This window comes from Aedes albopictus, chromosome 3 (assembly GCF_035046485.1).
Source record: "Aedes albopictus strain Foshan chromosome 3, AalbF5, whole genome shotgun sequence".
NCBI lineage: Eukaryota > Metazoa > Arthropoda > Insecta > Diptera > Culicidae > Aedes > Aedes albopictus.
The window spans coordinates 448,753,499-448,781,427 of NC_085138.1; the positions used below are offsets into that span (position 1 = coordinate 448,753,499).

Genomic DNA, 27,929 nt, shown 5'->3' on the forward strand with positions numbered 1-27,929 from the left:
AATCAGTTGAAACCATTTTTTTCATCCAGAAAAATAGTATTTTAGGGGAAAATGAGGCAAAATGGGCACTTTCATTCAATGACACAAATCAAGGTGTGTCCCATAGAATGCACCTGTAAATTCTACATCAAGAAAAAATTGTTGGTTAGCCGCAATCAGTTGAAACTATTTTTTAATCCAGAAAAACAGTATTTTTAGGGGAAAATGAGGCAAAATGGACACTTCCAGTCAAAGATACAGATCGAGGTATGCTCCATAGAATGCACCTGTCAATTCTACATCAATAAAAAATTGGTTGATTAGCCGCAATCAGTTGAAACCATTATTTAATTCAGAAAAACAGTGTTTTTTAGGGGAAAATGGGGCAAAATGGACACTTACACTCAATTCCGGTGAATGAAACTATCACCAATCGATTCCTTGGCATTTTTCCATTCGGAAAAGATGGGCTTCAAAGATCGCAACCAGCCGCAATAATTAGGTGCCTTTTTGGGTCGGTTTTTCCCACTGTGCGTCGCGTCGGATCGGAATTGGTCAGTTGATTTGCGCGGATCACTAGATGTTGCGTTGGGTTTCGCGCGCAGTCCTAGTCGCGGCGTGACCCAGAATGGACACGTTCCTTTTCGATTGGTTTGCATTTTGAATTTTGAATCGTGCTTCTTCCAGTAGAACCGAATGCATACCTAAGTATTTAATTAATCGTTGTGTGTCTTGTGTTAGCGTGGCGAAAACGCTTGTGATAATCGCAATAAGCTGATAAACAACAGTCGAAGGAATTTCCAAGATAAAGTGTTAAGATTAGATAAAACACAGCACCTTCTTGAACCGGTGAACAGAAAACCTGAACAAAAGCTTCGTAATCAGTTGGTGATCGCATTTGAGGTCGTGAAGTCGAGTGTGAAATTGGTTTGAATCGTGTTGTTGGTACGCCAACGGAATTACAGTACCTACGTGATGACGGTTTTAAGTTCTGGGGAATGTGATGGTGCCCCGGCAGCAGCACCCCCACCACCACCACCACCCATCATCAGTTCAGCGGCATCGCCAAAGGGGGCGACGTTACCGCGCGTCAACAACGGCCCTAAGGCAGGTGGTCCAGCAGATCCGAACCTTCTGATGGCCGATATCCGGAATGGAGTTACACTGAAGCCAACCAAAACTAAGGATAAAAGCACCCCGGCGTTTATCAAGAAATCAGGCGTAAGTATCGATTACGATTTAGGCGTAATCGCTGAGGGCCCAAATCATGATAGTTTCAAGGGTAGGGAAATATATGAAGGAAGACATATCATCATTCTGCAGACATTTGAAATAATTAAGATTAAGATTATGAAATGCGTGAGGACAATCAAAAAATAAGGAGTCAATGCAAATTTTTATTCAATGTATCTTATTCTGTGACTAATCTGCTTGAACTTCATAACTCTTAAGACACAAATATACAGGAATCAGAAGGCCGGCGCCAGAGGCACGATATCCTCCATTTAGGACATTTGTGCCATCGCCATACATATAAGCCTAATTCATCATTTACCTGAGGAAGAATGGGACTATGGATGGAATGGGATTATGAAAGGGAAAGGTGATGAAATAGGAAAAGGTGCCCAAGAAGAGAGAATGAACGCATAAGCGCAACGAGACCTCATAGCCCACACGGGTTTAATCAGTGCCCTGAAAGGGACACTGTAAAACGCATAAGCGTAAGCCTGTAGCTCATTGGAGGTAGCTTGTGACGTCATTCGACTTTCAATATGACATTGAAAGGCACGTCATCGAAAGCATCCTTAATATTCTAAAAATCACCCAAGGAAAAACTACGTTTGAGCAAGTGTTTTCTTGAAAACGTATACAACTTTGTGCAAAAAGAGTCACTGTGGACATCCCAAATTGGGAGGCATGTGAGTTCACATGAATAGGCTTGTTAGCCAGACGAACATCACAGATGTGATAATCGACAATGTGTTTCAGAAAGCACGAGGTACCAGATAAATCTGGAACTCATTCCTTCTATCTACAACGCAACAAAACTACAAGAGTTCAAAACATGTTTAAATTCTCAAATCCCTTTGGAGAATCATTTTTTTCCTCCCCTGTTGGGGGAATGAAGCCACTGCCACTGGAGAAACATAGGACAAACCCCCATTTGTTCCTGGAGATTTGAAGTAAGCAGAGCTATTTAGTGCCCATTAAATCGATTCTATAGCTACAATCCGTGAGGCAGAAGCTAGAGATTTGTAGCTATACAAAAATCTGGTTTTTCCGAAGATATTTGAACTTGAACAGATCAGAGTTCCATTCAGGAATACCTCTTGTGGTCCACACAGACCACAGCAGGACAAGCTTATTTTAAAGCAATAGTTATGGTATACCACAATGGAGGGCGTTGTAGTAACAAAACCACAATGAAACTCACCTGAAGTAGCAATGGAAGCGAGTTATCCATAAAATGTGGTCGCAATCAATTAGTACAGGTTCCCTAGTTTGTTGAGCAGGGACGCCTGCATACGCAAGGTTTGCGAAAGAACACTCAAACGTGAAAAGAAAGTCAAATGGAGATTCCTCATCCGACACATGCCAATCAGCCAACTCATGGCAAATTCTACTCATGTAGAGTTGGGTTAGGTGCAATTCTTTGTTAAGTAACTGTACTACCTAAGTGTTGGATCCCAGCAATCATTTGTATCCAAAAATATTTGAATTTGATCACAGCAACCCTCGTTTGACTATATAAGTGATGGGGCTGACAATGACAATGGATTGATTTTTCTAAGTTTGACTTCCTAATAAACTACAACTAGTGAAGAAAAGTATACTGAACTCTTTTATTCCGGAAGTATACCCGGATATATCAGCTGGCGACGAGGATTCAAGAACCGAAGCGATGGCGGAACTTCAAGAGGCGATACTCCAGATGGCGGCGCTCCTGCAGAAGCTAGTGCAACCAACACCAGCCCCTAGCAACCCAAAGCAAACACTCGAAGCCTTGGCAACCAACATCAGCGAATTTTCGTTCGACCCGGAGAATGGCATCACCTTTGAGAAGCGGTACAGCCGGTACGCAGACCTTTTCGATTCGGATGCCAGGGTGTCCGGCCATTTGGCCGAACGCCGTTTAGCCGAATGCCGTTTGGCCGAACGCCATTTGGCCGAATGCCATCTGGCCGAATGGGTCATTTGGCCGAATCGTGATCAAACGAATTCAGAAGAAGTCTTCGACATTCTTATTCCCAATATGATCATCAGAAATATTTCCTTCTTTTAATAATAGGCTATTCTTTCTACTTTTGATATTCAGTGCTTAGTTGACGTTAAAACTGCCTATATTTTATCAAAGATTTTTCCTTCTTTGACTCATAGGCTGTTCTTTCAAGTTATACTGAGGCTGGGAACGGGGGCATGGTCACCTAAGTTCATCATTCATTTTTCGGCCAAACGGGATTCGGCCAAATAACCCTTTCGGCCAAATGGCGTTCGGCTAAACGGCATTCGGCCAAATGACCCGGAACCGATGCCAGGAACCTGGAGGATGCTGCCAAGGTACGTTTGCTGCTGCGGAAGTTGGACACACCGTCTCACACGCGGTACACCAACTACATCCTGCCGAAGCTTCCCAGAGACGTCAACTTCAACGACACCGTAGAAACCTTGAAAATTTTCGGCTCGCAGACGTCCATCTTCAACAATCGGTACCAGTGCCTGCAGCTAGTGAAATCTGAAGCAGAAGACATAATCAGCTACGGAGGAAAAGTCAACCGTGCCTGCGAAGAATTCGACTTCAAGAACGTGAAGATTGACCAGTTCAAATGCTTGGTGTTCGTCTGTGGCCTCAAATCCCACTGCTACGCGGACACCCGAGCCAGGCTGCTCTCCCGGATAGAGGCTGAAACCCCCGAAGCTCCCGTTACTCTCCAACATCTGATCGACGACTATCAGCGGCTCGTTAATCTCAAGGCGGACACCACCATGATCGAGCGTCAGTCAAGCTCGAAGCCATCGGTTCACGCGGTGCAGGAGAACAAGGAGACTTTTCGACAGCAGCAGACCTCGAAACCGGAAGGTAAGACGCCTCGCACACCTTGCTGGCATTGCCGCCAGATGCACTTCGTTCGGGGTTGCCCTTTCTCGAGCCACCAGTGCAAACAATGCAACCGTAGTGGCCACAAGGAAGGCTACTGTGGCTGCTTCTCCAGGACGAAACCAAACCCACCCGGGGAGGAGAAGAAACCATCGTCGAAAAAATCAAGTCAACCAAGTAAAGCGAAATCCCGGGGCGTGTACATCGTGAACCACATCGTACAACACTCCAGCAAGCGGAAGTACGTGCCGACGTTTATCAACGGCGTGGCAACCAAGCTGCAGTTGGACACAGCAAGCGACATCACGGTGATTTCGAAGCAAACCTGGAACTAACTGGGTAAGCCTACAATCAAGAAACCGTCCATCGAAGCCATGAACGCATCGGGCAAGCCGCTTCCTCTGATGGGTGAGTTCCAGTGCGAAGTAAGCATCAACGGCAAGAGTGGACAAGGAAGATGCTTCGTCACGACATCAGCCAACCTCAACCTCCTTGGCATCGACTGGATCGAACTGTTCGAGTTGTGGTCCGTACCCATCGACTCAATCTGCAACCAAGTGAAAGCGAAGCCGGTCGAGCAGCACGTTCGTGAATTTCGAGCGAAGCACGCGGACGTATTCAACGACTCCCTGGGGCACTGCAAGAAAATGAAGGTAAAGCTCTATCTCAAATCAAATTCCAGACCTGTTTTCTGTCCCAGGCAGCCGGTTCCCTTCAACACCATTCCCTTGGTCGATGCCGAGCTAATGCGACTGCAATCGTTGAGCATCATTGAGCCTGTCGACTTCTCCGAGTGGGCTGTACCTATCGTGGCGGTGCGCAAACCGAACGGCCGAGTTCGCATCTGTGCGGATTACTCGACGGGGCTCAACGAGGTACTGGAGGCCAACCACTATGTCATTGCGGCACTCACCCTGGAGGAGGACCTGTCAAGCATTCTTTCCGACGCAACTGAAAAGGTTCCGGTTGCATTCCCAGCATTGCATCTCACCACTGCAGTTCAACCCTACTTCCACAGACGAGAATCGCTCAGCGTAGTCGACGGGTGCGTGATGTTCGGCGACAGGATTGTCGTTCCCGAGACGCTTCGACAGAAGATCCTGCATCAGTTCCATCGAGGTCATCCCGGAATTGTACGTATGAAGGCAATTGCAAGAAGCTTAGTGTACTGGCCCGGCATCGACAACGAGATTGAGGACTACGTCAAGCGCTGCGTACCGTGCTCAACAGCAGGCAAGGCTCCAACGAAGACGACATTGCATTGGAATCGTGGCCCATTCCGGCCAAACCTTGGTCCCGGATTCACGTGGACTACGCAGGTCCAGTAGTTGGAGTCTACTTCCTGGTGGTAGTCGATCCCTACACAAAATGGCCCGAAGTGCACGCAACCAAATCCACGTCAACGAAAACCACCATCAAACTGCTGAACCAATCATTCGCAACGTTCGGCGTTCCAGAGGTAATCGTATCCGACAACGGTACTCAATTTTTGAGCCACGAATTTCAAGCGTTCTGTACCAGTCAAGGCATCCACCATATCCGGATCGCTCCCTACAATCCCCAATCAAACGGATTAGCGGAAAGATTCGTGGACACGTTGAAGCGATGCCTGCGGAAAATTCGCTCGAAGGGAGAAACACTTGAGGAAGCACTCTACACTTTCCTTCAAGTCTACCGCACTACACCAACCGGTGACCTGGACGGCAGATCTCCGGCCGAGATGATGTTCAACCGACCCCTTTGAACAGTGTCTTCTATGCTCCGTCCAACCGAACAATCCAACACCGAGTTCAGAGGCAGGACGAAACAGAACGCCGCTTTCAACAAGAAGCACGGCGCACTCCAGAGAAGTTTCCTGAACGGTGATTCCGTGTATGCCCAGGTACATCGTGCAAATTCCTGGCAGTGGGAACCAGCAACCGTGATCGAGAGGATTGGAAAGATCAATTACAACGTGTTCCTTGAAGATCGTCAACGACTCATTCGGTCGCACGCCAACCAGCTCGAGACTCGTGTTCCAGAACGCCGTACCGCTCCAGCAGATCAACCGACACCACTTTCTGTATTTTTCGACGGGTTCGGATTGGCCATTCCAACCAAGACTCCACCGAACGCCATCCAACTTGAAGATCAAGAACCACAGCGGTTTGATGAAGCACTTTAAGAGAATCCAGAAGATCCCTATCTGACGGATGATCTATCGGAATATGGAGCTGCCGGTAACGAAGAAGAAGATGAAGAACCACCGGTAGAACCAGTTCAACCAGCGACACCGATCCTAGAGAGAGGCCGGCGCATAATCCAACTTCCGGCCCGGTTCAAGCCCTACTGGATGATGAAGCCTTAGGGGGAAATGTTGGATTCCAGCAATCATTTGTACCGTGAGGTGCCCATATTTCGTGCACTTAAGAATTCTCAAAGTTTGCTAAACTACTGAAATTTTACTGTAAAGTATATCAGATTATTTTCTTCAATAATATTTAGTGCTGGTACTGTAGCTCCCAAGAAAAATATAAATTAGGCAACTTCACATTATACATGATAGTTACAGCATTAGTTTCGATTTGTTTGAAAGTGCCAAATTTCGTTCAAAATGGGTCCAAATTTCGTTCACTCTAAAAGACATAGAATTCGCCTAAATCTAGACGAACATTTGAAAAGGGCCTATCTGCTTTGCGTAAACAAACATGTTTTTGTCTCTGTAGGGCCCATCTGCATCCACCCACGCACATCAACACTTTTATCAGAAAGAGTGTTCTTCAAGCTATCTGTTAAGGGTGTTGATGTGCGTGGGTGGATGCAGATGGGCCCTACAGAGACAGAAACATGTTTGTTTACAATAAGCAGATAGGCCCTTTTCAAATGTTCATCTAGAAATGTGTTAATTTTCAAAACGTAGCATACTCGTAGAATACCCATAAAACCATAACGTGTTGATAAAATCGATGTCTGTGACGAAATATGAGTGAATATTTGCTGTTTCCCACGTTCGTCCCGGATGTTAACATAAAGATTTCCAAAAATTCTTCTGTAGTTTCAACGGTTATTATTTTTGACGTTTGTTTTGCTCTTTAATTGACATCCTAATCAAACAATATGTTGTTTGCTATTTGAATCTAATTTTCACTAACTTTGCTGATGATCAGTAATGTGAATCAATTCATTTTTGTACCTTATTGTAGCTTTTTACCTTTCTATTATGTCACATAATTTATGTGCCATTAATAGGCACATTCCTCGGGAGGTTAGTTCTAGTAAAGTGTCGTCTTCCAAATTTGTGTTCTGGCGATAAGGCTTACGGCAAAACATTGCTGGAATGAAACTAGCGGATGTAAGCTACTAATCCTAATGTTTGGACAAAAAAATCATCCTTAGCATACTTAATATTCCCGCATTTATAAATTTGTTTTTTTTTTCATTTTCTACGTAGTTTCTGAGCAGGCTAATTTCAGACCAATTGAAATAGTTATTAGAACTATTATTAATAACCGAATCATGCGATGGCTGCAAGAACACATGAACCTTTAAAACAAAATTATAAAAAAGAGTGCACGAAATTAGGGACCCATAGAAATTGTGGGTTCCTAATTTCGCCAACAACATAAATGTTGAAACAAAATAAGAAAACAACATTTTTAAGTAATTTTATTGCGTATTATAATAAAACATATTGAATTGAAATAATCAAACATAAATTGGAATATTTACTTTTACTAGAGATCGAAATACTTGTTCACTTCCGTGAGTGTTGATTTTCTCGTATCTCTGAATATGGCATCTGCTATTTGCATACATTTGCAATTTATTTTTCAATCTTTGACATATATCAATTTTTTCATTTATTTTTTTGTGAATTGTATTGAGATCAAATGCAGTTTTGAGGCTATAGCAAATTTTGGTTGATTCCGCTGTTAATTAGATGATTATGCTCTCAGATGTTAGAAGTGAACGAAGTTTGGGCCCGCGCGAAATTAGGGCACCCCACGGTATCCAAAAATATTTGAGTTTGATCACAGCAACCCTCACTTGACTATATAAGTGATGGGGCTGACAGTAGATTGATTATTAAGTTTGACTTCCTAATAAACTACAACTAATGAAGAAAAGTATACTGAACTCTTTTATTCCGGAAGTATACCCGGATATATCACTAAGTAATCCATCAAACTGAAGCATCTCAAATTAATGTTTGAGCTACTTCAGATGAATCATTGTAGCAATACTACCAAATATCAGCGTAAATATGTTGAATACAAGAGCTTACTTAAAGGCATCCATAAGGAAAGGTTGAAACATACTGCTAACGTTATTCTAATATATAGCAAGCTCGAGGCGAGCTCGAGTTCCTTCAAGGAATTTCTCCAGGGGTTACTTCTGGGCATTTATGCATTTATGAGTTCTTCCAGGAGTTAATTCTGGGGCTTCTTCTTGAAGTTTCTATGGGGATTCCTCCAGGAGAACCCTCCCAAAGTTCTCTCTGAAGATTTCTAGGGAGTTTTTGCAGGGAATTTATCCGGGAGGTCCACTCGGAAAATTCTGCAGGGAATTTCTCCAGGAGGTCCCTTTGGGGATTTCTTCAGGAAATACCTCTAAGGATTGCTTCAGGAGTATTCTGTGAGGTATAGAAAGTCCTATGGAGTTTTTTTTGAAGAGGTTCCACCTAAGCACTCCACTATAAATTCACTCTTAAGATTGCTCCAGCACATGTCTCTGGGTATTTCTTCAGGAGTTCCATGTAAGGATTTCAATGGAATTTGTGCAGCATCTGTGGATACTTCCAAGCGTTTCCTCAAGAGATTTAAATGGAATTCCTCAAAAGTTCCAGGAGTTCTGTCTGAGCTTTCCTCCCGAATTTGTCTCTGGGGATACCTTGTGGAGTTCCACTTAGGGATTCCTACAAAAGTTCCTGCGGATTCTGCGGGTTCTCTGTGGAATCTTCCAGGAATAACCTCTAGGGATTCCTGCAGAATTATCAGCAGAAGTTCTCTCTGGGGACTCTTCTATGATGATTTATCTTTGGGGATTCCTCCTGGAGTTCCTCCAGCGGATTCCTCCTGGAGTTCCTCCAGAGAATTCCTTCAAGAGTTCTCTCTGAAGATTCTTCCAGGAGTTCCTTTCGAGGATTTCAATGAAAGTGCCTTTAGGTAATTTCACCAGAAGTTCTCTCTGGGAATGCTTACAGGTGTTCTCTTTGTAAGTTCGACCAGAAGTTTCTGTAGGGAATTTCTCCAGGAGTTAACTTTGGGAATTCCACCAGGAAATACCTCTAAGGATTCCTCCAGGGGTATTCTTTCTGGAATTTATTCAACGCATATCAATAAAGTTCCTATAAGTATTTGTGTTTTAAGGAGTTCCCTATGAGGATTCCTCCAGAAGCTGCCTTTGCAAATTCCAGCTAAAGTTCCCGCTGTTGATTCCTTCAAGAGCTCCCTCTGGCGATTTCTGCTGGATTTATCTCTGGAGTTTTTTTTTCCAGAGTTTCTTCTGGGGATTCCCCCAAGAATTACCTCTGGAAGTTTCCTCTGGAGATCTCTTGAGGATTGTGTCAGCAATATATTTTGGAGATTTTAATAGAAATTCCTTCAAGGAATTTCTCCAGGTGTTATTCTTAGGGATTTCTTGAGATTGAGAAGATTCCTTAGGGAATTCCTCCAAGAATTTTATCTGAGTAATCTTTCAAAAGTTTCTTCTAGTAAATTTGATCCTACAGGTGAATTATCCAGGAGAGCCCTTCGGCATTCCTCTAAGAGATACATCTGGAGATTTGTACTGGAAATCCTTCTGAGGGTTTCAATGAAAGTGCCTTGTGGGAGTTCCTCTAGAAGTTGCTTCTGGAGCATTTTTCAGAAATGAAGTTTCCTCTTAAGGCGAAACTGGAAGCATTTCCTCACTTTTTGGTTTTTGATTTTTCAATAAATAACGAAGCAATATTTTCAAAATCGGTTTTCGTGCACATGTAGAGTATGGATCAACGTATCTTCTGATTTTTTTTTTGTAGTGGAAAAAGTTTTTCGTTTTTGCGGAAACCATTTTTGAACAAAATTTTACAAAGAATGGTTTCTGCAAAAATGGAAAACATTTTCCAACTCAAAAAAAATCAGAAGAATTCTTGATCCATACTCTACATGTGCACGAAAACCGATTTTAAAAATATTGCTTCGTTATTTAATAAAAAAATTAATAAAAAATCAAAAACCGAAAAAATGAGAAAATGCTTCCAGTTTCGCCTTAAGATTTTAATGATAGTTTCTGCAGGGATTTTCTCCAGGAGTCCCTTTGAGGATCCATCGGGAAAAAAAACCTCTACGGATTCTTCCAAGAGTATTCTTTTAGAAATTTTCTCTAGGGATGTCAATGGAAGTACCTGTAGAGGTATTTTACCAAGAGTTTCCTCTTCATCGGCTGTTTGAGCCCGAATTAAGTTGATCACCAATATTAACTTCTTTTCTGGAATAGTCTAGATAGCTGTGTAGTATCGGTATGCGAATGTCTCAATTGACTTAGAATAAGAATAACACTGTTTAGCACTTAACAACTCTTCTTTTCTTCAGTTGTCCGTGGGACACCTTTGCCAGCGGGTTGTTTGCACTTCTTTCGCAATTCCACTTAATCTTAGATAGATTCACTCCCCCGGGGCACTGTGCGAACGGATGAGAATAATCCCGTCGCAAATGGTAACTTTTCGGACACCACAGAACCGAACAAGACCGGAATACGTGTAAACGCGGCGGGATGCGAAATTCAACTGTTTATTGTTTTGTCTCTTATACTACTATTTACATGAAGGTTTTTTACACAGTGTGCTAGTGTGGACTTATTTGGGTGGTAAATTCAATGTGTTTTTATGTGAATAGTGTGTTTATAAATGTATTAGGAAATTTCATTCTAAAATTATGTTAGTTTTAAACAAACACTATGGACCGCCTGTTCCGGTGGTAAGAGTCCTCTATATAAGTGGCAATATGCTTACCGCACCTTGGAATGAATGACTAGAGGTGCCGTCCACAGTATTTTGCCCTTACTGCGCTAACCGAAACAATAGTGAACACGGACCTTATGTTACTCCGAGACAATCTGCTGCCCTTTTTAGGTCTCAAATGAATTATGAAGATGTTATTGATTAGTTTAAATTTTCTGTGTATCCTCGCCGTTGGCGTTTTTCAATCGATACCGATCTGGTTTCATTGCTGCTGTTCTTTGTTGTGTTGTGATTACGAAGAGTTTAATTTTGCCTAGGTTAGGATAGCTCAGATCAAGCTTCAGCATAAAAGAACAGCAACGATCAATCTATGCAGACTTATGCAAAATGGTACAGCCCAAGTGGCCAAGAACCTTACTCTCGTAAGGGGAATTTCTATCTAGGAAACCATATGAACCCGGCGTTCGCTACTGTCAGTAAAAATGAAATAGCAAACTCGCGTGTCATGCCTCGAGCCTGTGTGTTTGTCAACAACGCAAACGTTGCTACACCATCCTCTACGAATGTTGTCAAAATGACATTTTCAGCACTGGTAATAACACATGAATGAAACGCTTTTAAGTAGAATGATACGTAAATGGTATCTAAAATTACATTTCAAGACAGAAACACTTGGCTGTAGTTGTTTTCACGTATCCATGTGATATGTTATCGAAAAAAATCGTTATCGGCGTCGTAATCCATCAAGCGTTATTTGATTGAATTCCTCCGTTGATTGTGATTACGTGAGGGTGGATTGCAAACCGATGTGAACTCACCCACCGGGATTTAATGCGACAAAACCGCTATTTCACCCAAAACTAGTGACCGACCAGTAGTGTTGGCAAATAGCACCCCGTGTGAGACTGATCAAAATTCGTCCCAAAAGCTGCTCCAATTCGTTTGCAAATTCATTCAGCTGGCGTATCTTACAACTCAACTCTCTGCGCTGCGAGGGGTTTTTATTGGCGATCATCGTCATTCCGACGACGGTCGGCGGGAACTTGACGATCGTTGGCACCTGCTGCTGCCGGTCGCGAAAAGTGCTCACATCCGTACCTACTGCTTGCTTAGAGAGGGCGGATAAAAAAAATCGCAAGCACGGGTCGAAAAAATTCCCACAAGCAAGCAGCTTCGCGCGAAGTAGTTTCGTTCATCTCATCTAATGATGACATTGGGCTTATGATAATGAAAATATAAAAACCAGACCCGGCGATTACCTGTAGTACCTACCCGAGCAATGTTCAACATCAAAATGAAAGCATATCGAAAACATCATTTGTTTTAAGTAGCAAATTGGTATCAAATCTTGAAATCAAGTAATCTCGATTGAATGCAAAATCAGTTTTTTTTTCGTGTTGTTGTGATTTTTATTTTTAACTTTTAGTTTTGAGGTACTTTTGCAACTTTTAGCAGCTTCAACACTTATTGTAACAAAACATTATTCTACTCTTGATTCTACTCTCATTTTTTTATATTAAAACTACAACAACCTAAGTTATCAAAACTTGCAATATCACAACATCAAAACCAGTTTCAAATTTGCTGTCAGGCTCTGCTCGGGTATCTACCTACTGCTGTTCTCTTGTTTTTGTTTGCATTCACCTGGCTGCGGTTTCGCTAATAAGTCGGGTTGGTTACTATTTACTGGCAGTCTGTCGATGTAGATGTAGACACCGGATTTAACTACAGCGCGAGAAGATGATCCGACAAGCAATAATAGTAACAACAGCAACGGCTGAATCAACTAATGCTCACTGCTTATCAATTAGGTAGCATTGTTAGGCGATGCCTGTTTTATTGTACAGTGAATAGAATTAGTTTCTTGGATTGGCAATCCAAGAAATCACAATATATTTTACAATATTTAAAATCAGATACGAATTCTTTTGTCATGAATTAGTACAAGATATTTTCCTGGGAATTTCACTAACAACTAACGTCCTTTAGCAGACACTTTTCTTTTTTCTTCAGAAATTTATAAACTCTTTCCGGTATTTTCTACAAAAATTGTTTCGCTGACAATTTAAAAGATTTCTTACGAAAAAAGCTATAGAAGTTTCTTTTAAAAATCTTTTTATTAAAACAAAGCTACAGAAAATACTCTAAGGGTCTGTTCCAATTGGCAAATTAAAATTAATTTTTATCTAGATTTGACAGTTCGACACTTGAACTTGACAGTTCTCCTAAGGAAATAATTATCGAACTGTCAAGTCAAGTGAAAATTAATTTTAATTCTCCAATTAGAACAGACCCTAAGATTCCCTATCCTGACAGATCCCGACAATCTTAGTTACAGACTGTAGGAAATCCGTACATGATTTCTATTATACAGTGATAGACATTCGTTTAGCCGAGACCAAAAAAATTTCAAAAAAGTGTCAGGAAACTCATACAAAAGATTTTATTATAAAACTTTTTTATCGTAGTGATAGTATATCTAGTACTGGTTTATAAAAATGTGATACATTACACTTACATATACACTGAAACAAAAACGAGGGTAAAAACCCTTCAAATGTCATTTTTTGCCTAGACATTCGTTTAGCCGAGGTAAATGAAAAATTGGTTTTCAATAGATGTTTTGCAATTTCGTGAGTATATTTCGAGGATATACCTCAAGGCATTTAGTTTATGACGTGTTAGCAAGATAATTGACCTTGAAAGTTTATTTATTTGTGAAATTCAGAGAAATATTATAAAAAAAATTCCCGATAAGGAGAAGCGATGATAAACAAATTTATTTAAGAAAAATGATTTCTGCAAACACTCAAACGTAAGCTAGACTAGCAGTTTTGAAAATATGGCACAGAATTATTGTTAGAAATTTTCAAATTATTGCATAAAATGTCATGAAAAAATAAAGTATATTGCTTTTTAGTTGGTTAAACCTTAAAATTGGATTGATAAAAGCTAAAATAAATAGTTCTGCGTTGAAATGAAGACGTGCCCTAATACCTGTGGAGTATACCTGTTTGAAACTAGCATTACTAGATGAGTTAGAAGTCTGAAAAGTGAAAGAACTGCAAGAAGTGTCAGAATTTTTGTACCCTGTTTATTTAAAAGCAGATGTTCATACAAAAATGCAAGATATGGTCAAACAATTGGCTTATTTCATTCAATCTGAAGAAATATATTATTAATGAGTCTTAGTATTGAATCACATTCATTTTTAACATAATTTATTTGAAAAGAACGTTTGAATTATGAAACAAGTAGTGCATGCTAGAAATTTGAATACTTTCGGTGCCATTTCTCGAAATGTGAGCTATCCAATGTATGTTATTTCAGCCAGAACACAGTCTAGAAGATATTGGAAGCTATAAGAAGACAAAAAAGTAGTAAACGCTGTGATTTATGCAAGTGAAACCATCATATTTCATCAAAACAATACTTAAATACGTGATTTTTTTTTTTATGGTTTGTGTTATTTTTTTTTCTGTTAAAAACAATATTTTTCGTAAATTTTCAACCTGCACTCGTCATGAAACTTTCATCAGATTCTTTTGAAACACTTCCAATAAAAATAACTACATCAAATCTCAATTTGTCTAATCTAATCTAATCTAATCTAATACAAACGCAGCCAGTACGAGAAAGCATCTTAAGTGTAGAATTAGCATAAGTTAAAATACACATAAATACAAACAAAAAAAAAACGAGAAAGCATCCTGGAAAGTAATCGGGTTAGATCATGCCCGATTACTTTTCTTGTCAATATTGAGGCTTGCAGCATATCAAAGATATGACGCAAGCGTCAAAGCGGCCAGGCCAAGGGGTAGTCACTCTACACAGTGTGCCTTGGGCACATCGGGCACACCAGTGGCACCGGCTGGCACATAATCCCACATTGAACTAAAATTATGAGAAAATCATCTCAGCAAACTTTGACAACAGGAAAAAATGTTCAGCTGTCAAAACGTAAAGATCGCTTCGGCAAGAGTTTGTCTTTATTTTTACATTTCCCATTGACCATTTTACATTATTTTCTTCATATTTTAGGTACAAAAACGTAATTCAACATTACGGACTGTTGCCTTTATGGGTTTGGTGATATATATTTGTCAATCGATCATCATATGGAGACTACGTCGTAGCACAAGTTGTAGCAATAAAATAAATCGTCTTGATCTCAGAAATGATGGTCAGGATATTTTGAGTTTGGTGAACAATTATTCCCAATGACAATCAAGTCAAAACCCCAAAATACACTATCATATCATCATCAGGTCTAAGGTTCACTTCGAAGGACTACTATCTGTTCTATCTTTAAAGGTCTTTACTCGTTACTCAGTTCTACTACCCTTTGAGGTCATAGTAAAAGTAGTACTACGGTACTACTCCACCTACACATCTGTCCTAGAAACCTTTGCGAGAATAATCTGTTCAGAAGTATTTTCGCCAGTTTTGTACTCTTTGTCATGTCTGGCTTGGGTAATAAGGATCAAAATTGGCTTAAAAACATTCCCAACCAAACTGAATTATATGGCCCAGTACCAGAACATTTGGCCAACAAACTCCCCCATGAGAAAGAAATCAAAACTACGGAAAATATTCGAGTTCTTTCCTCCCAATTAGTTCGCCCTAGGACAAAGGCATTTAACCGGGCTGTCGTGGGTGAATGTAATTCCGCGAATAAGTTTGTATTAACCACGATATCTAGTTTTACAATATGTATATTTTATCTCCAGGAGTGAACACCAGACCATGTAAGGGAAAGTAGCGGTTTCGTTGCGGTTTCGGCAGTTTCTTAACATATTTTATTCATAGTCAGGAGGGAAATGTAGTCTATTTTGTGCAAAAAACAAACTTGTTAGTGCAAATAAATCTTCGAAACAATTTTCACGAGTTGTTTTCATATATAGGGGTTAGATTGACAACAATAATATCTCCCTTTATGCATTATTGCTATGATTCTTCTTAATTAACGCCAACAGAGGAATCTAGGGGCATCATGTTATAGATGTGTGCACCGCTCCTGAACCTAAAATACGAAAAAAAAAATCATTTTTATTGGAAAATCTAACAAAAAAAAACATAAAAACTTGCGGAAGGGATTTTCACGATTTTCATGACAGTGGACATTTTTTTCTTCGATACAATGTTTGCTGAGATTATTTTATTATGTTTTCAGTTCAGTGCATCCGCCATTATGAGAAGCGTGAAAATCTGGTCCTCGGCACCTCGGCACATTAGGGCACACCAGTGCACAACGTTGGCACACATGAAGTGTGTAGAGTGACTACCCCTTGGGCCAGCCCGCTTGTATTTGCCGCAAAGATGATTCTTTGAAGTACCTCGAGTTTTGAATGATTGTTCTTTCATCGAAGTAATTCGTGAGGAAGGATGCGTGGACATACCGTACCAAACGCTCCAGATTGTATATGGTCAATATGGTTGAAATATATGTAAATGTGTCATATTGGATGATATATAATGTAAATTGGGTAGGTCTCACCCATTTAGTAAGTAGCTTTGTAGTACGACGTCGATCCTAAAATTCGTTGATTCAGGAATCCGCACTATAGAAACATTCAAACAACTCACACAATTTGTCATCGCCAGACCATATGCCGGGTGCGTACACTTTCAAACTTAACTTATCTGAACACAAAATTTTCTCTATTCAAAACACGCGAACATTTCATCTAATTCACATTATGAACGACACCAATAGGAAAACAAATTGTGCACCATCACCGCAGGTGGAAACTGATTTTCATCAAAAGAAACTGTTTCAGCTCGAGATCCACGATATACAAGCGCCAGCCAAACGCAGAGAAACACAACTTCTTCACAGCATATCTTCTGAGGCGCTAAAAGATTTCTGCGATATTTTTTCAAAGGGAACTTGCACATTCCACCATTTCACCTGAGGAATCCTTAACTCAAACTTATTCTTCAAACGTTCTTGCACACTAAAACTTCCCGGCTGCACACGGGTAATGACGACGCACCAACAAATCGACGGTAGCGCTATCAAACCGACATGAAAAAGGTGGCCTCCGGCTACTGACTGGCAGCAAAGTCACTGCAAATCACACTCCAATCACTTTGCAAGCGCTTCTCAATGGAAAACTATCCGGAAGGCATAGCGCCACTTTTAACGATTCGGCCGGCTGATTAAAAACAACGCGGAGACGAAAAACGCGTGACAGAAAATTTTAAAGCAGCCACCCGCTCGCACGGCTTACTGCGATCCTGTTCACAATCTGCAAACTTCTAACTACATCAAATCTCAATTTGGAAACATTAACAATATTATGGCATATTTATATGAGATGTATGTAAAATTAATATGGTAACACTTCCAAAAACGATCTAATTCATAATTCACAAGTCGATCTATATTGCAGGTCACCATACACAATGATTTTGTTGGATATTTTTCGAAATTTGCTAGTTTTTTATTATTAAATTCCGAAAATTGTACAATTCGGCTAAACGAATGTCTAGGCAAAAAATGGCATTTGAAGGGTTTTTACCCTCGTTTTTGTGTCAGTGTATATGTAAGTGTGATGTATCCCATTTTTATAAAACAGTCCTAGATATGCTATTACTACGATGAAAAAGTTTCATCACAAAATCTTTCGTATGAGTTTCCTGACACTTTTTTGAAAATTTTTTGGCCTCGGTTAAACGAATGTCTATCACTGTATCTGTGCAATAATGTGCTGACTCTTGTTTTGCTTTGCATGTTGATGCACAACAACACAAAGTCATTCTTTTCAAAACATCCCAGTCTGGCAAAAAAAACTTCTTTGATTCTTCAATTAAAAGCTTGTACGTCAACACCAGCTTACTTGTCGGAACACATCTCCAAACAATATCTCGCCCTAGTGGATAAAACAAAAGTCCGTTATCTTGTTTATCGCGGAATTGTATCAACTTTGCGGTGTCGAGCATTTTTTGTATCGACTTTGTGCCCCAGCTCCGAGCTATAAATAATGCTCCATGACGTCATCGTCTATGATGGCTACGTACTTGCCCAGGGCTTCGCGGTTCAATGGAACCATGACTGAACAAACGTGATTCTCTCTCTCTCGGTCTCTAGTTAAAACACACTCGATCGCGATAACGGGGCATCAAGGTGAAAAACTGAAACAGTTCAATCAGATGCTAGACGGACGGTTGCTTGCTACCTGTATTTACCGATTTTCACTTTTTGGAGTGGAATTTATTGATACCGACAAGGTAGACAGCCTACGTTTATCACGAAATGGATTTTGCAGTACCTTTCGACAGATTAACCGTCAGCTGATGGTCAATCCGTATTTCAAAGTCACGTACTAAAGTAGCAGAGAGTTGCATACGTTCTGTGGCCAAGTTCTTAGCTCAACAAGACAATGTATGATATGTATTCCTCAACAAGTCTGTGCGCTTGATCGATTACATTCTCAGCAAGGTAGCTGTGGACTTTTAGATAGTTCTGATGAGCTATGCAATTTCTAGTGCAGTAATAAATTGAACAAGATGCTCGGGTCTCACATGTTTGAATGATTTTACTAGGGCATGTATGTGTAGCAACACAATGTCACGTACAACGTTCTTGAACGTGCTTGTCTAAAATGCATTATTTTTACATTCTTTGCACTTTTTCGGGAAAGTTGGTTTACCTTAATTCGAAACTAACTAATCTATTAGTGAATTACATTTAAAGGAATGCGGAAATATCTTTCCTGGTAAATGGTTTCCACGAAAAAAATCCCTAAGCCTAAAATTCTTACCCATTTATATAACAGAGTACCATGCTGCCATTTGTCGTATTTATCAGTAAACAGAAGTACAAATATGTTGGCACAGCAGAACGATATCGTTCGGTTCCGCTTTCATGGGAATTCAACTTTACACCTTTGTCTCATGTATCTTAATGACTGTTTGCAAAGCGTTTGTGTTGGTACCTACATATTTATATCGGTCACAGACTAAGCTTTGTCGACAATTTCTTGAGAAAATGCACCATAGCGGCTTGATCAAATTTGTAGGTGAAATCATATCTGGGAACAGGACTGGTTTTCTGCGATACCGTTTCCAGCCAGATTGTTGCAACCAAATTATTAAAAATCTGGTCGTATATTGTGACGGAGAGAGAAAAACTATCTTCTCGATTCATCCCGACGAAGTAACTATCATAACAAACGTGTTGGAGACCAACGAGGTTGCGCGACAGCGGTGGCGGAACAAGCTTGAGCCCTAGGCTTGTGCCGATGCTATCCTGGCTACGAAAACATCGTATTGGCTGGATTGGGATGAAATGTTCTTGCCCGTGAATAGCCAATGACGTGGCACCAAAGTCACACCACTTTACAGTCGACAAATTACCGGATGACAAATCACAGATTTACAATAAATTTCGACACTCGATACAAAATTCAGCGACACCCGATCTGCGAGCAGCGGCAGGCAATCACTCACATGACACACCTCCGGGTGGCGTAGCACTACCAGACGTTCCAGCAACGCGGAACTATGGTTAGACACTATTCTTCTCATTTTTTCTCAAAATCAATATTCCACTTTCCATCAAAATTAACTCAGAGCAAACACTTCCACTCGCGGAAAAACAATCCGGATGGCGTAGCACCAGCTGGACCGTTGCCGGAATCGCGATAAAGACAAAAAAAACTAGCGAACGCGAAAGAAATGTGACAAGCAGCTCAGAACACGTCTACACGCGGCAATGCCTACTGCGTTTTTTTTTTCAAAATTCTCTAACTGTCCTACTACAGTCGACTCCCCATGTCTCGATATTGAAGAGACCACCGAGATATGAGAGGCCAAATTAAAGAACCAATTTGTAATATACACTAGATTGAAAAAATCTGTGTAACTAAGAAAAACCAACAACAACAGATGGCACTTCGCCTTGTCCGAATGTTTTGCAACTAAGAAACAAGGTCTAGTAACCTGTGAAAATGGGTATAGACATAAAGAAAGAAAACCTAGAACAAAACGGAATGAGATCGCATCGAGATAGGGAGATATGTATCGAGATAAGGAGATATTGATATGTAGAGAGGAAAAATGTTTGCAGATTGAAGGGACTGATCGAACCATCGAGATTGAGAGAGATATCGAGATGTAGAACATCGAGACATGGAGAGCCGACCGTATAATAAAAAATCAAACGAAAACTGATGAGGAATTCATTGGTTGTCGATCTAGAGATCAACGATCAAGGCGGTGAAGGGTCCAGTTTGGCATAACCTAGTGCGAGCACTATGGAACACTAAATGAGTTCATATTAAGAATCAAGGGAACGATTGGGGATATCAAAATTAAGGAGCGATAACAAACGCGATTTTTTTAATTGATCTGGAAATGTTTCTTGTACTGGACAAAAAAAAGTAAAGGAAGGGATAAATCAATGAAGCGTTGCTGACAACGATTGGAATTTCATGTAGCTTCCGCTAGGAACCAGGAGAATACAAGAGTTGCACAATTTTAACTTCCTTCAGTTCCGTTTTGCTGTCAGGTTGATTTGAGTTATCATACTTCTGAGGCGAGTTCTTTCGAAACCTCGCGTCAAGATAGCTTGCTGTTCAGAACAGCAACCGCTTGCAGGTGATGGATCGCATTGTCCCGAACGTCAACACCACGTGGCGCTAGTACGAATTTAGTCAGCGATGGAAAATGGTGAAGATTGCAACTAAGCAGAAACAAACGCAAAGCAAACCTTCTTGTGAACAACAGGAACTTTTGAGGTGTCTGTGTGATCCAACTAACCCCCACTGTTTGGCAGTCATATTATAAAAGGAAGATTTCTGCAATACCATGTTAATGCTACTGCAAAAAGCTTTAATCCGAGAATTAAGGTGATTGACTCGTCCACCATTGCTCTTCAAATTCGCGAGGCAAATTGTTAGAAAGAGATGAAAAAAAGTTGATAGCTCTATTACAGATTCAGAGACCCATTTCAGGATGGCTGAAGAAACTCGTCCATTGAGAAGTCTCTTTCACTTGCAACAAGCCCCGTATGTGTTCATTACCGTTATCAAATGGATAATTATACGGCAAAAACACTTCCTGATTCAAAAGGTGCTATTACACTCTTTGCCCAGACGCCAAATATTTGACCACTTTTGACAGAAAAATTTTGGCAGGTTGTTTGGCTCTGTTTATCCCTATTCTTTTTTCGAGAGTGACAAATATTTGTGTTTGCCAGGTACAACTTGGTCAAAATTTAACTGTCAAAAGTGGTCAAATATTTGGCATTGACTAGCTAAAGATAATCTTCGAAACTAGCACTTGTTAAGTTCAATTTGTTATGTGAACAATGATCAGATCAATCTCACCGAAAACCATCCAAGGTAGCGGTGCCATCATCATGGGAACGTCTTTACGCCGCAGTCAGGCTTATTTCTCGTCTCTCCACCATCACGTTTGATTCTTAAATAACTCGCTAATCAATAACTGATTGTGTGGCGTAATAGCCGAAAACGTAAAAAAACATGAAAAATCCTAAACTTAACACTCCAAACATTAAAAATTATAATTGGCAAAACGCGGAATAGACGAAAGTTTTAGAAACTCCCGATAGGAATTCCAGCACCGTATGCTTTTTCCAAGCTGCTAGCAGCGGCATGCAATCACACACAAGACAATACAACAACGTCACCAGATGGCATAACGCTACCATTCGTATCACGATTTGTCAGACAAAGTCTTCAGCAACGTGCAATTGATTTTGAAAATAATACTTCATAATTTCCACCCAAAAACCACGAATCACTGTTACAATTCACACAACACAAACACTCTTCCACACGCGGATCCGGATGGCGTAGCACCAATCAAACCTGTCAGCATAATGGTGAAGAAAAAACACGCGGACGCGAAAGAAATGTGACGAGCAGCTCGAAAAAAGTCTGCACGCGGCAACGCCTACTCTGCGCTTCGTTTCAACAGGAACTTACTTGGAACTTGTTGAGATATATCACGGTCACGAAATTCAGGCTAGATAGGGGTTCCTCTGAGAATTCCTTCAAGAATTCCTCTGAAAGTTCCTCCAGTGATTCTTATGGGAGTTCCTCGCGAGATTAGTTCGGAAATTCTTACATGAATTCTTGTGTTTATTCCTTAAGGATTTGCCCTGGGAATTTGTCCAAATATTCCTCCGGGAATTTCATTAGGGATTTCTTCAGATACCGTCAAGGCACCATTCACCGTGAATCTAAGAGGATTCGGGGCAAATAAGGGCTGTCATTTGACACCAGTCTTATAAACATTGTTGGTGCCGCTTTTAATTGCTTCATTATAGGTTAAAATTAAAGCAACATCCACAGAAGTAGAAAATTTTTCACAAAATTTGGTGATACATATAGTACAATTAGTTAAGGGTAGTAGGGTCGCCTAATTCCGTGGTAGGTCACCATTCACCGTGGTAGTAGGGACCCATTCACCGTGTATAAGAAATTTTATTCTACTTTGTTTAAAAATGATCAAAACAACCCAGCCAAGGGAATTTTTTTCGTTTACATTCATTTCAAGTAATAACTTGCAAGATTTTATTTAAAAAACGAATATTCAAATTTTCGATTTTTTTCTAGATATATGGGACAATATTGGGACACGGTGAATGGAGACCATTGATTTTTAGGGTACCCATTCACCGTGCCTTTTTGTTTCAATTAAAAAGTACGAGTAATCGTACTTTCTTTACTTCGGTAATGCAAAATACATACCTGATATATGAATTAAATTGCTTCTTGGTGGAATAAAAACGTTTCTACATTTAGTTTATCGCTTAAATCACCTTAGCGCAGTTTACGTTTTTTCACTCCGAATGCAGTGAACGAGCAGAAAACCGTTTCATGTAAACACACTTTAGTGTCAAAATGATACTTTTAAATGTTTCTAATGAGCGTTTTGACATGGTAACAATACATTAGTGTTGTATTGGTGAAATTGAAGGGAAATTGTCATATCATTCAATCGTAATACGAAAATAATGAAAAAATATTCGAAGGCACACGGTGAATGGAGCCCCCACGGTGAATGGCGCCTTGACGGTAGTCGGCCAGAGATTCCTTCTGGAATTTCTTTAGGATATTTCTTCGTGAATCCTTTAAGAGGTTCCTTCTGGTATTATTCTTGGGATTGGTTTGGAAATTCTTCTTCTTTTTTATGGCTCTACGTCCCCACTGGGACTTGGCCTGCCTCGCTTCAAATTAATGTTCTTAGAGCACTTTCACAGTTATTAATTAGAGGGCTTTCTTTGCCTGCCATTGCATGAATTTGTGAATTGTGAGGCAAGTACAATGATACACTATGCCCAGGTAGTCGAGAAAATGTTCCTGACCGGAACGCGAATCGAACCCGCCGTCTCCGGATTGGCGATCCATGGCCTGGAGAATTATGTGACAATACTTCCCTTGAAGATACCTTCAAGAATTTTTCCAGAGATTCGTCTCTCCAGAGATAAAGTCTCCTTAAAATTTATCTGGGAATTCCTCCAGGAATTCCGTTAGGATTCCATCGGGAATTTCCCCGATTTCCCGGATTCCCATTATAAAATTCAGCTGGCAGTACCGAAAGGCCACTATACGGGGGCCTCGGTCAGCACTCACCTGAACTGGTCAAGATGATACCACCAGATTTCCAGTAGTAAAACTACCAATTAAACACTTTTTCTATAATAATTTCTAACATTACTTTATTAAATCTAACAATTTAACTCTATAATTTAGTTTTACAATAAGCACTAGCTGAAAGCACGCGTCTGGTTCAGTTGAAAATTTTCTTCTATTTTAATTTCTGCTCGCATGCTTTGATCGCGAGTCGCACGTTGGCATGGTAACCATGAACGACGTCGCCGCGCCAAGATACCCGAGCAAAACATCTAGTTGCAGCTACTGTTGGCAACACCCATAAAAATCCTTCAGGGATTTCTCCAGAGATTCCTTCAGAAATTCTTCCAGGGAATGCTTCTGTAATTCCACTAGGAATTTCTTCGCAAATTCCTCTAGGGATTCCTTCAAGAATTCCATCCAGTAATTCCTTTAAGAATTGATTTTGTTGATAATTACTTCGCGGATCCTTGTTCCGGCCCCTCAGTTGCAAAATTCTTCAGTTTCTTTTTCAGATATCTTGCCTGGAGTTTAATGCTTCATCGATTTCATTTCAAATCGTTCAAGAGATTCCTTTGGAAATTCTATCTTCTCGACTGATTCTGTCAGGGATTATTTCGGAAATTTCTTCAGGGTGATATACATTAGGAGCTCCACTATGCATTACTTTGGAAAATTTTCTAGGGAATTTTTCATCAGGGATTCCTTCGCGAAATCCTCCAGAGATTCTTTCGGTATTCTAATTGATGGAAATATACTTGATGAAATCTCTGGAGGTATACATGAAAAAGGTGATATTCCGAACAATACCTAAGGATATTCATGGAGGTATTCGAAGTAACAACTCATGAATTCATCTTGTAACCCAGTTGGATTACAAGTTTGGATCACAGAAATACAAGGATTCATTAACCGTTTTGGGTGCATCAGTCAATCTTGGAATTGGCAGTTCGCCTTATTGTTTATAGTATTTGCTGCTTCGTTCAAACCTTGTTCTCACTTTAATCCTAGACCATTTTTATAATTATTATTAGAGGATGGCGGCGGATCTACGATTGTACGTCCGTAGTTGCTACTCCAGTATCGCCAGATCAACTACACTCACACAAGGAACCAATGAGATAACTGTTTGGGACTAATAGGCTTTTTCAGTGTGTGAGTGTTGGCGATCTTCTATTTTTAGGCGACGATGCGCCTGGGGAAGGGGAAAGAAGTGATGATTTTAATCGTTTGCACACTGCTGGCCACTCTTCGCCTGCACAAAGTCATGCAGATGTCCGAATGTTGTTGGGAAATGGTTATTTTTGACATAGGGTCAGCGCTTTGATACCAGGATGTCAGGCATAAAGTGATAGATTATCTACTGATTGTGATTATCTGTGTAGATGATGTGGCATAGTTCGCTTGGTCGCATAACTTGTAGACGTTATATAATAGATCAATACTATGCTGTGAAAGTTGGAAAGCAGGTAAAAGATTATTTTTATCCGTTTCTGTTCTAGCGATGGCTATGAACATTAGTTGTATGTGCAGTAAAAAGGGAGACGTTAGATAGATTGATACAAAGTAGGAGTAAACGGGCCGGGCTAGGGATTGAACCCCAGGACCTTCCGCATATGAATCAAAAGTAATGGCCACTAGATCAACAAGCCCGTATCGATAATATATCCAATGTTTTACCAGATTTTCTTTTATTACAATGGTATCTTATAGATGCATTTGAATTTGTATTCCTGTGTTGATTCAATTCAGTAAACAAAAGTAATTAGAAAACTGCAATCATTCTTCCCAACGCACTTCATCACTCCTATCAATACCGATAACATCGAAGGCTATCGCGGTTGCCCGATGTTTTCCAACGCTTCAAAATGCGCAACGTAGCTAATCCATCGCCGTTTCTTATCTCAATTACAGGGTGCCAACAGCGGTCCATCTTCGCCACCGCCCGCACAGCTCAACGGCAACGATGACGACTCATCGATGGCCGGCGTGAAGGACGCCCTCCAGGAGGAATTACGAAACACTCTCAAACGAAAGGTAAAAAAGCAGGACGTCGAACGAGGCGACTGCACCAAGAAAGACGAAATCGAAAAATCTATGGAGATTAATCGAACCGAGGTTCAGCTGAAGGTGAACACCAGTGGGAAGAGTTCGCCACCGATCGTGGCGAATAAGGATACACCGGATGCAGTTATTGTTAAGAGCAACGGAGTTCAGAGAGTGCCTAGTAAAGTTGTTAAAGTCAGCAGTGCTTCAAACGGGGTATCGGTTGCTGCTACAGCTCATATCAAAACGTCTCCAGTCTTGGCGAAGAAGGTTGTGCCAACCGTCAGCCCAAGCAAGCTCAATGGAGTACCGCCAACTTTTGTGAAAACACAACTGAATGGTAATGCAGGTAAACCACCGGTCGTTGTGAATGGAAACAAATCGGCAATCAACCAGACAACGAGTCAAAATTCAGTAACAAATCCAGCTCCACCGAAGCCGGCGAGACTTCAGCAAAGCAATGTGCTAGATAGCTCCAAGCCAGTTAGTTCTAGTAATGAATCATTAAAACAACACAACCCAGTGAAAGTAGATATCAAGCCATTTGAAGGCTCAACAAGAGTGCCACTGAATGGAACGCTGAGGAAAGTCAGCCCTCAAAAAGCCCTAACGATTGACATCAACGTTAGTCAGGATGACCGACTGAAGAATACTATCTTATCTCCGGACGTGGTGAGCGGAAACGCAGCGATACGACCGTCGCAGATAAAATCGCTGACTCAGAAAGGCGGTCACGTTTCTCATACCGACATAGTGGAGAACCCCAAACCAGTAGGCAAAAGCCCGATTTCACTTGTGGAATCCCCTCCGTACAGCTACACGCCTCCCACCCCCAAGAGTGTCAGTCCGGCAAGCAGTGGCCAAGCCTCCCCGCGAATTTTCACTAGAACCACAATTCTTGATACAAAAATTAGCAAAACTCTACTCTCACCAGACCCGAATGCTCCCCAGAAAAAGCTCATGATATCCCACCCGAAGGCCAGTTTCACCCTAAAGCGCAACAGTCAGCACAAACCCGAGAGTGTCCACCCAACCGAACCCAAGCCAGTCTTCCGAATTCTGTCAAACCTCGAACAATCCGAACGAGCGGAAACAGAACAAAAGTATAACACGTTGCCACGGCAGCACACGAAAAGGGATCCACCCGTGCCGGACACACCCGGAGTGGAGCCCGTTCTCATCTCGCACGTGAGCTTCGCCAAAGAGCTATCCAACGCGCCCAACAACTATCCGGATGTGGTCATGAAAACCACCACCGTCGGTGTCGTGAAGCAGGATCTATTCCTCGACAGCACCAATCTACGTGATATTAAGATCGATATCGTCGGCGGAGGTGGCCAATTGAAGGTTGTAAAGAAGTAGATTGAACATGCACACAGAGAGTGCGTGTGCCGAATAGTTCCGATAAGCACAGTCAGTGTAGTAGGTATACGTTTAAGACTGAGAAAATGCGTAGCAACGTGATTATAGAGCGGATGGTTTGAATTCTAGCACGCAAATGGGTGGGTTGTGTTCGAATGCTTCCGTGGGAAAGTGATTGCAAATCACGAAAATACATGCAAAGTTCCATATATAATTGTTAGGTTTAGGTTTCGAAACAGCATACTTTCAGTCACTTTAGTTTATAATGTTATTGTTAATTGTATGAAATAAAGGAAATTTACAGAATATTTGACAACACTTAATAATAAGTTGAATACGATGACAAAATTCCACTCTTTACTTTATATTAACAAAGAAGTAAGAAAAAACACATACTTCTTTATGCCTAGATAATCCAGAACGTTTCAAATCACTAGTTGGATTTGCAATGTACAGAGTTCATTCGGAATATATGGTGGCTGTTTGAGAAATTCGAATACTTTCGCACGTTATGAAGAATTTGCAAAGATTAAATTGGTGAGCTCGTTTCATGTTTTCACATGTTATTACATCACGTCCGGTGTTGTTTTGGTCGAAAATTGGATTACTGACGAATGAAACGGAATTTCTCCACATATTGCTTCTGGGACCTGTACAGAAGGTCCCTCTCAGAAACTTCAAAGTGCTCTTTTTGCGATGGGAATGCGAATGCGATGCGAAGAAACTGCTTAAGATTCTTCTACATTTGAATTCATTCAGTAGTTCCTCTTGGCATTCTTCCTGATTTTGCTGCTGTTTTTAGGAATCTCTTCTAGGTTTCTGCGGATATTTCTTATAGATTTTTTTCCAATAGATTTCTTCTGATATTCCTCAAGGCAATTCCCTGTGCAATTCCTTCACATATTTCGTCTGAGATTCT

The 27,929-nt window shown here is 40.8% G+C and overlaps 1 protein-coding gene across 1 annotated transcript; it reads left to right on the plus strand.

Annotated features, from left to right (window-relative positions):
- Positions 1-43: 43 nt before the first annotated feature.
- LOC109407536 (uncharacterized) lies at positions 44-27,318 on the plus strand. Its single transcript, XM_019680600.3, has 2 exons — positions 44-1,200; positions 25,517-27,318. The coding sequence occupies exons 1-2, from the start codon at positions 955-957 to the stop codon at positions 27,008-27,010; spliced, it is 1,740 nt and encodes a 579-aa protein (XP_019536145.2). The 5' UTR covers positions 44-954; the 3' UTR covers positions 27,011-27,318.
- The last annotated feature ends 611 nt before the right edge of the window (positions 27,319-27,929 follow it).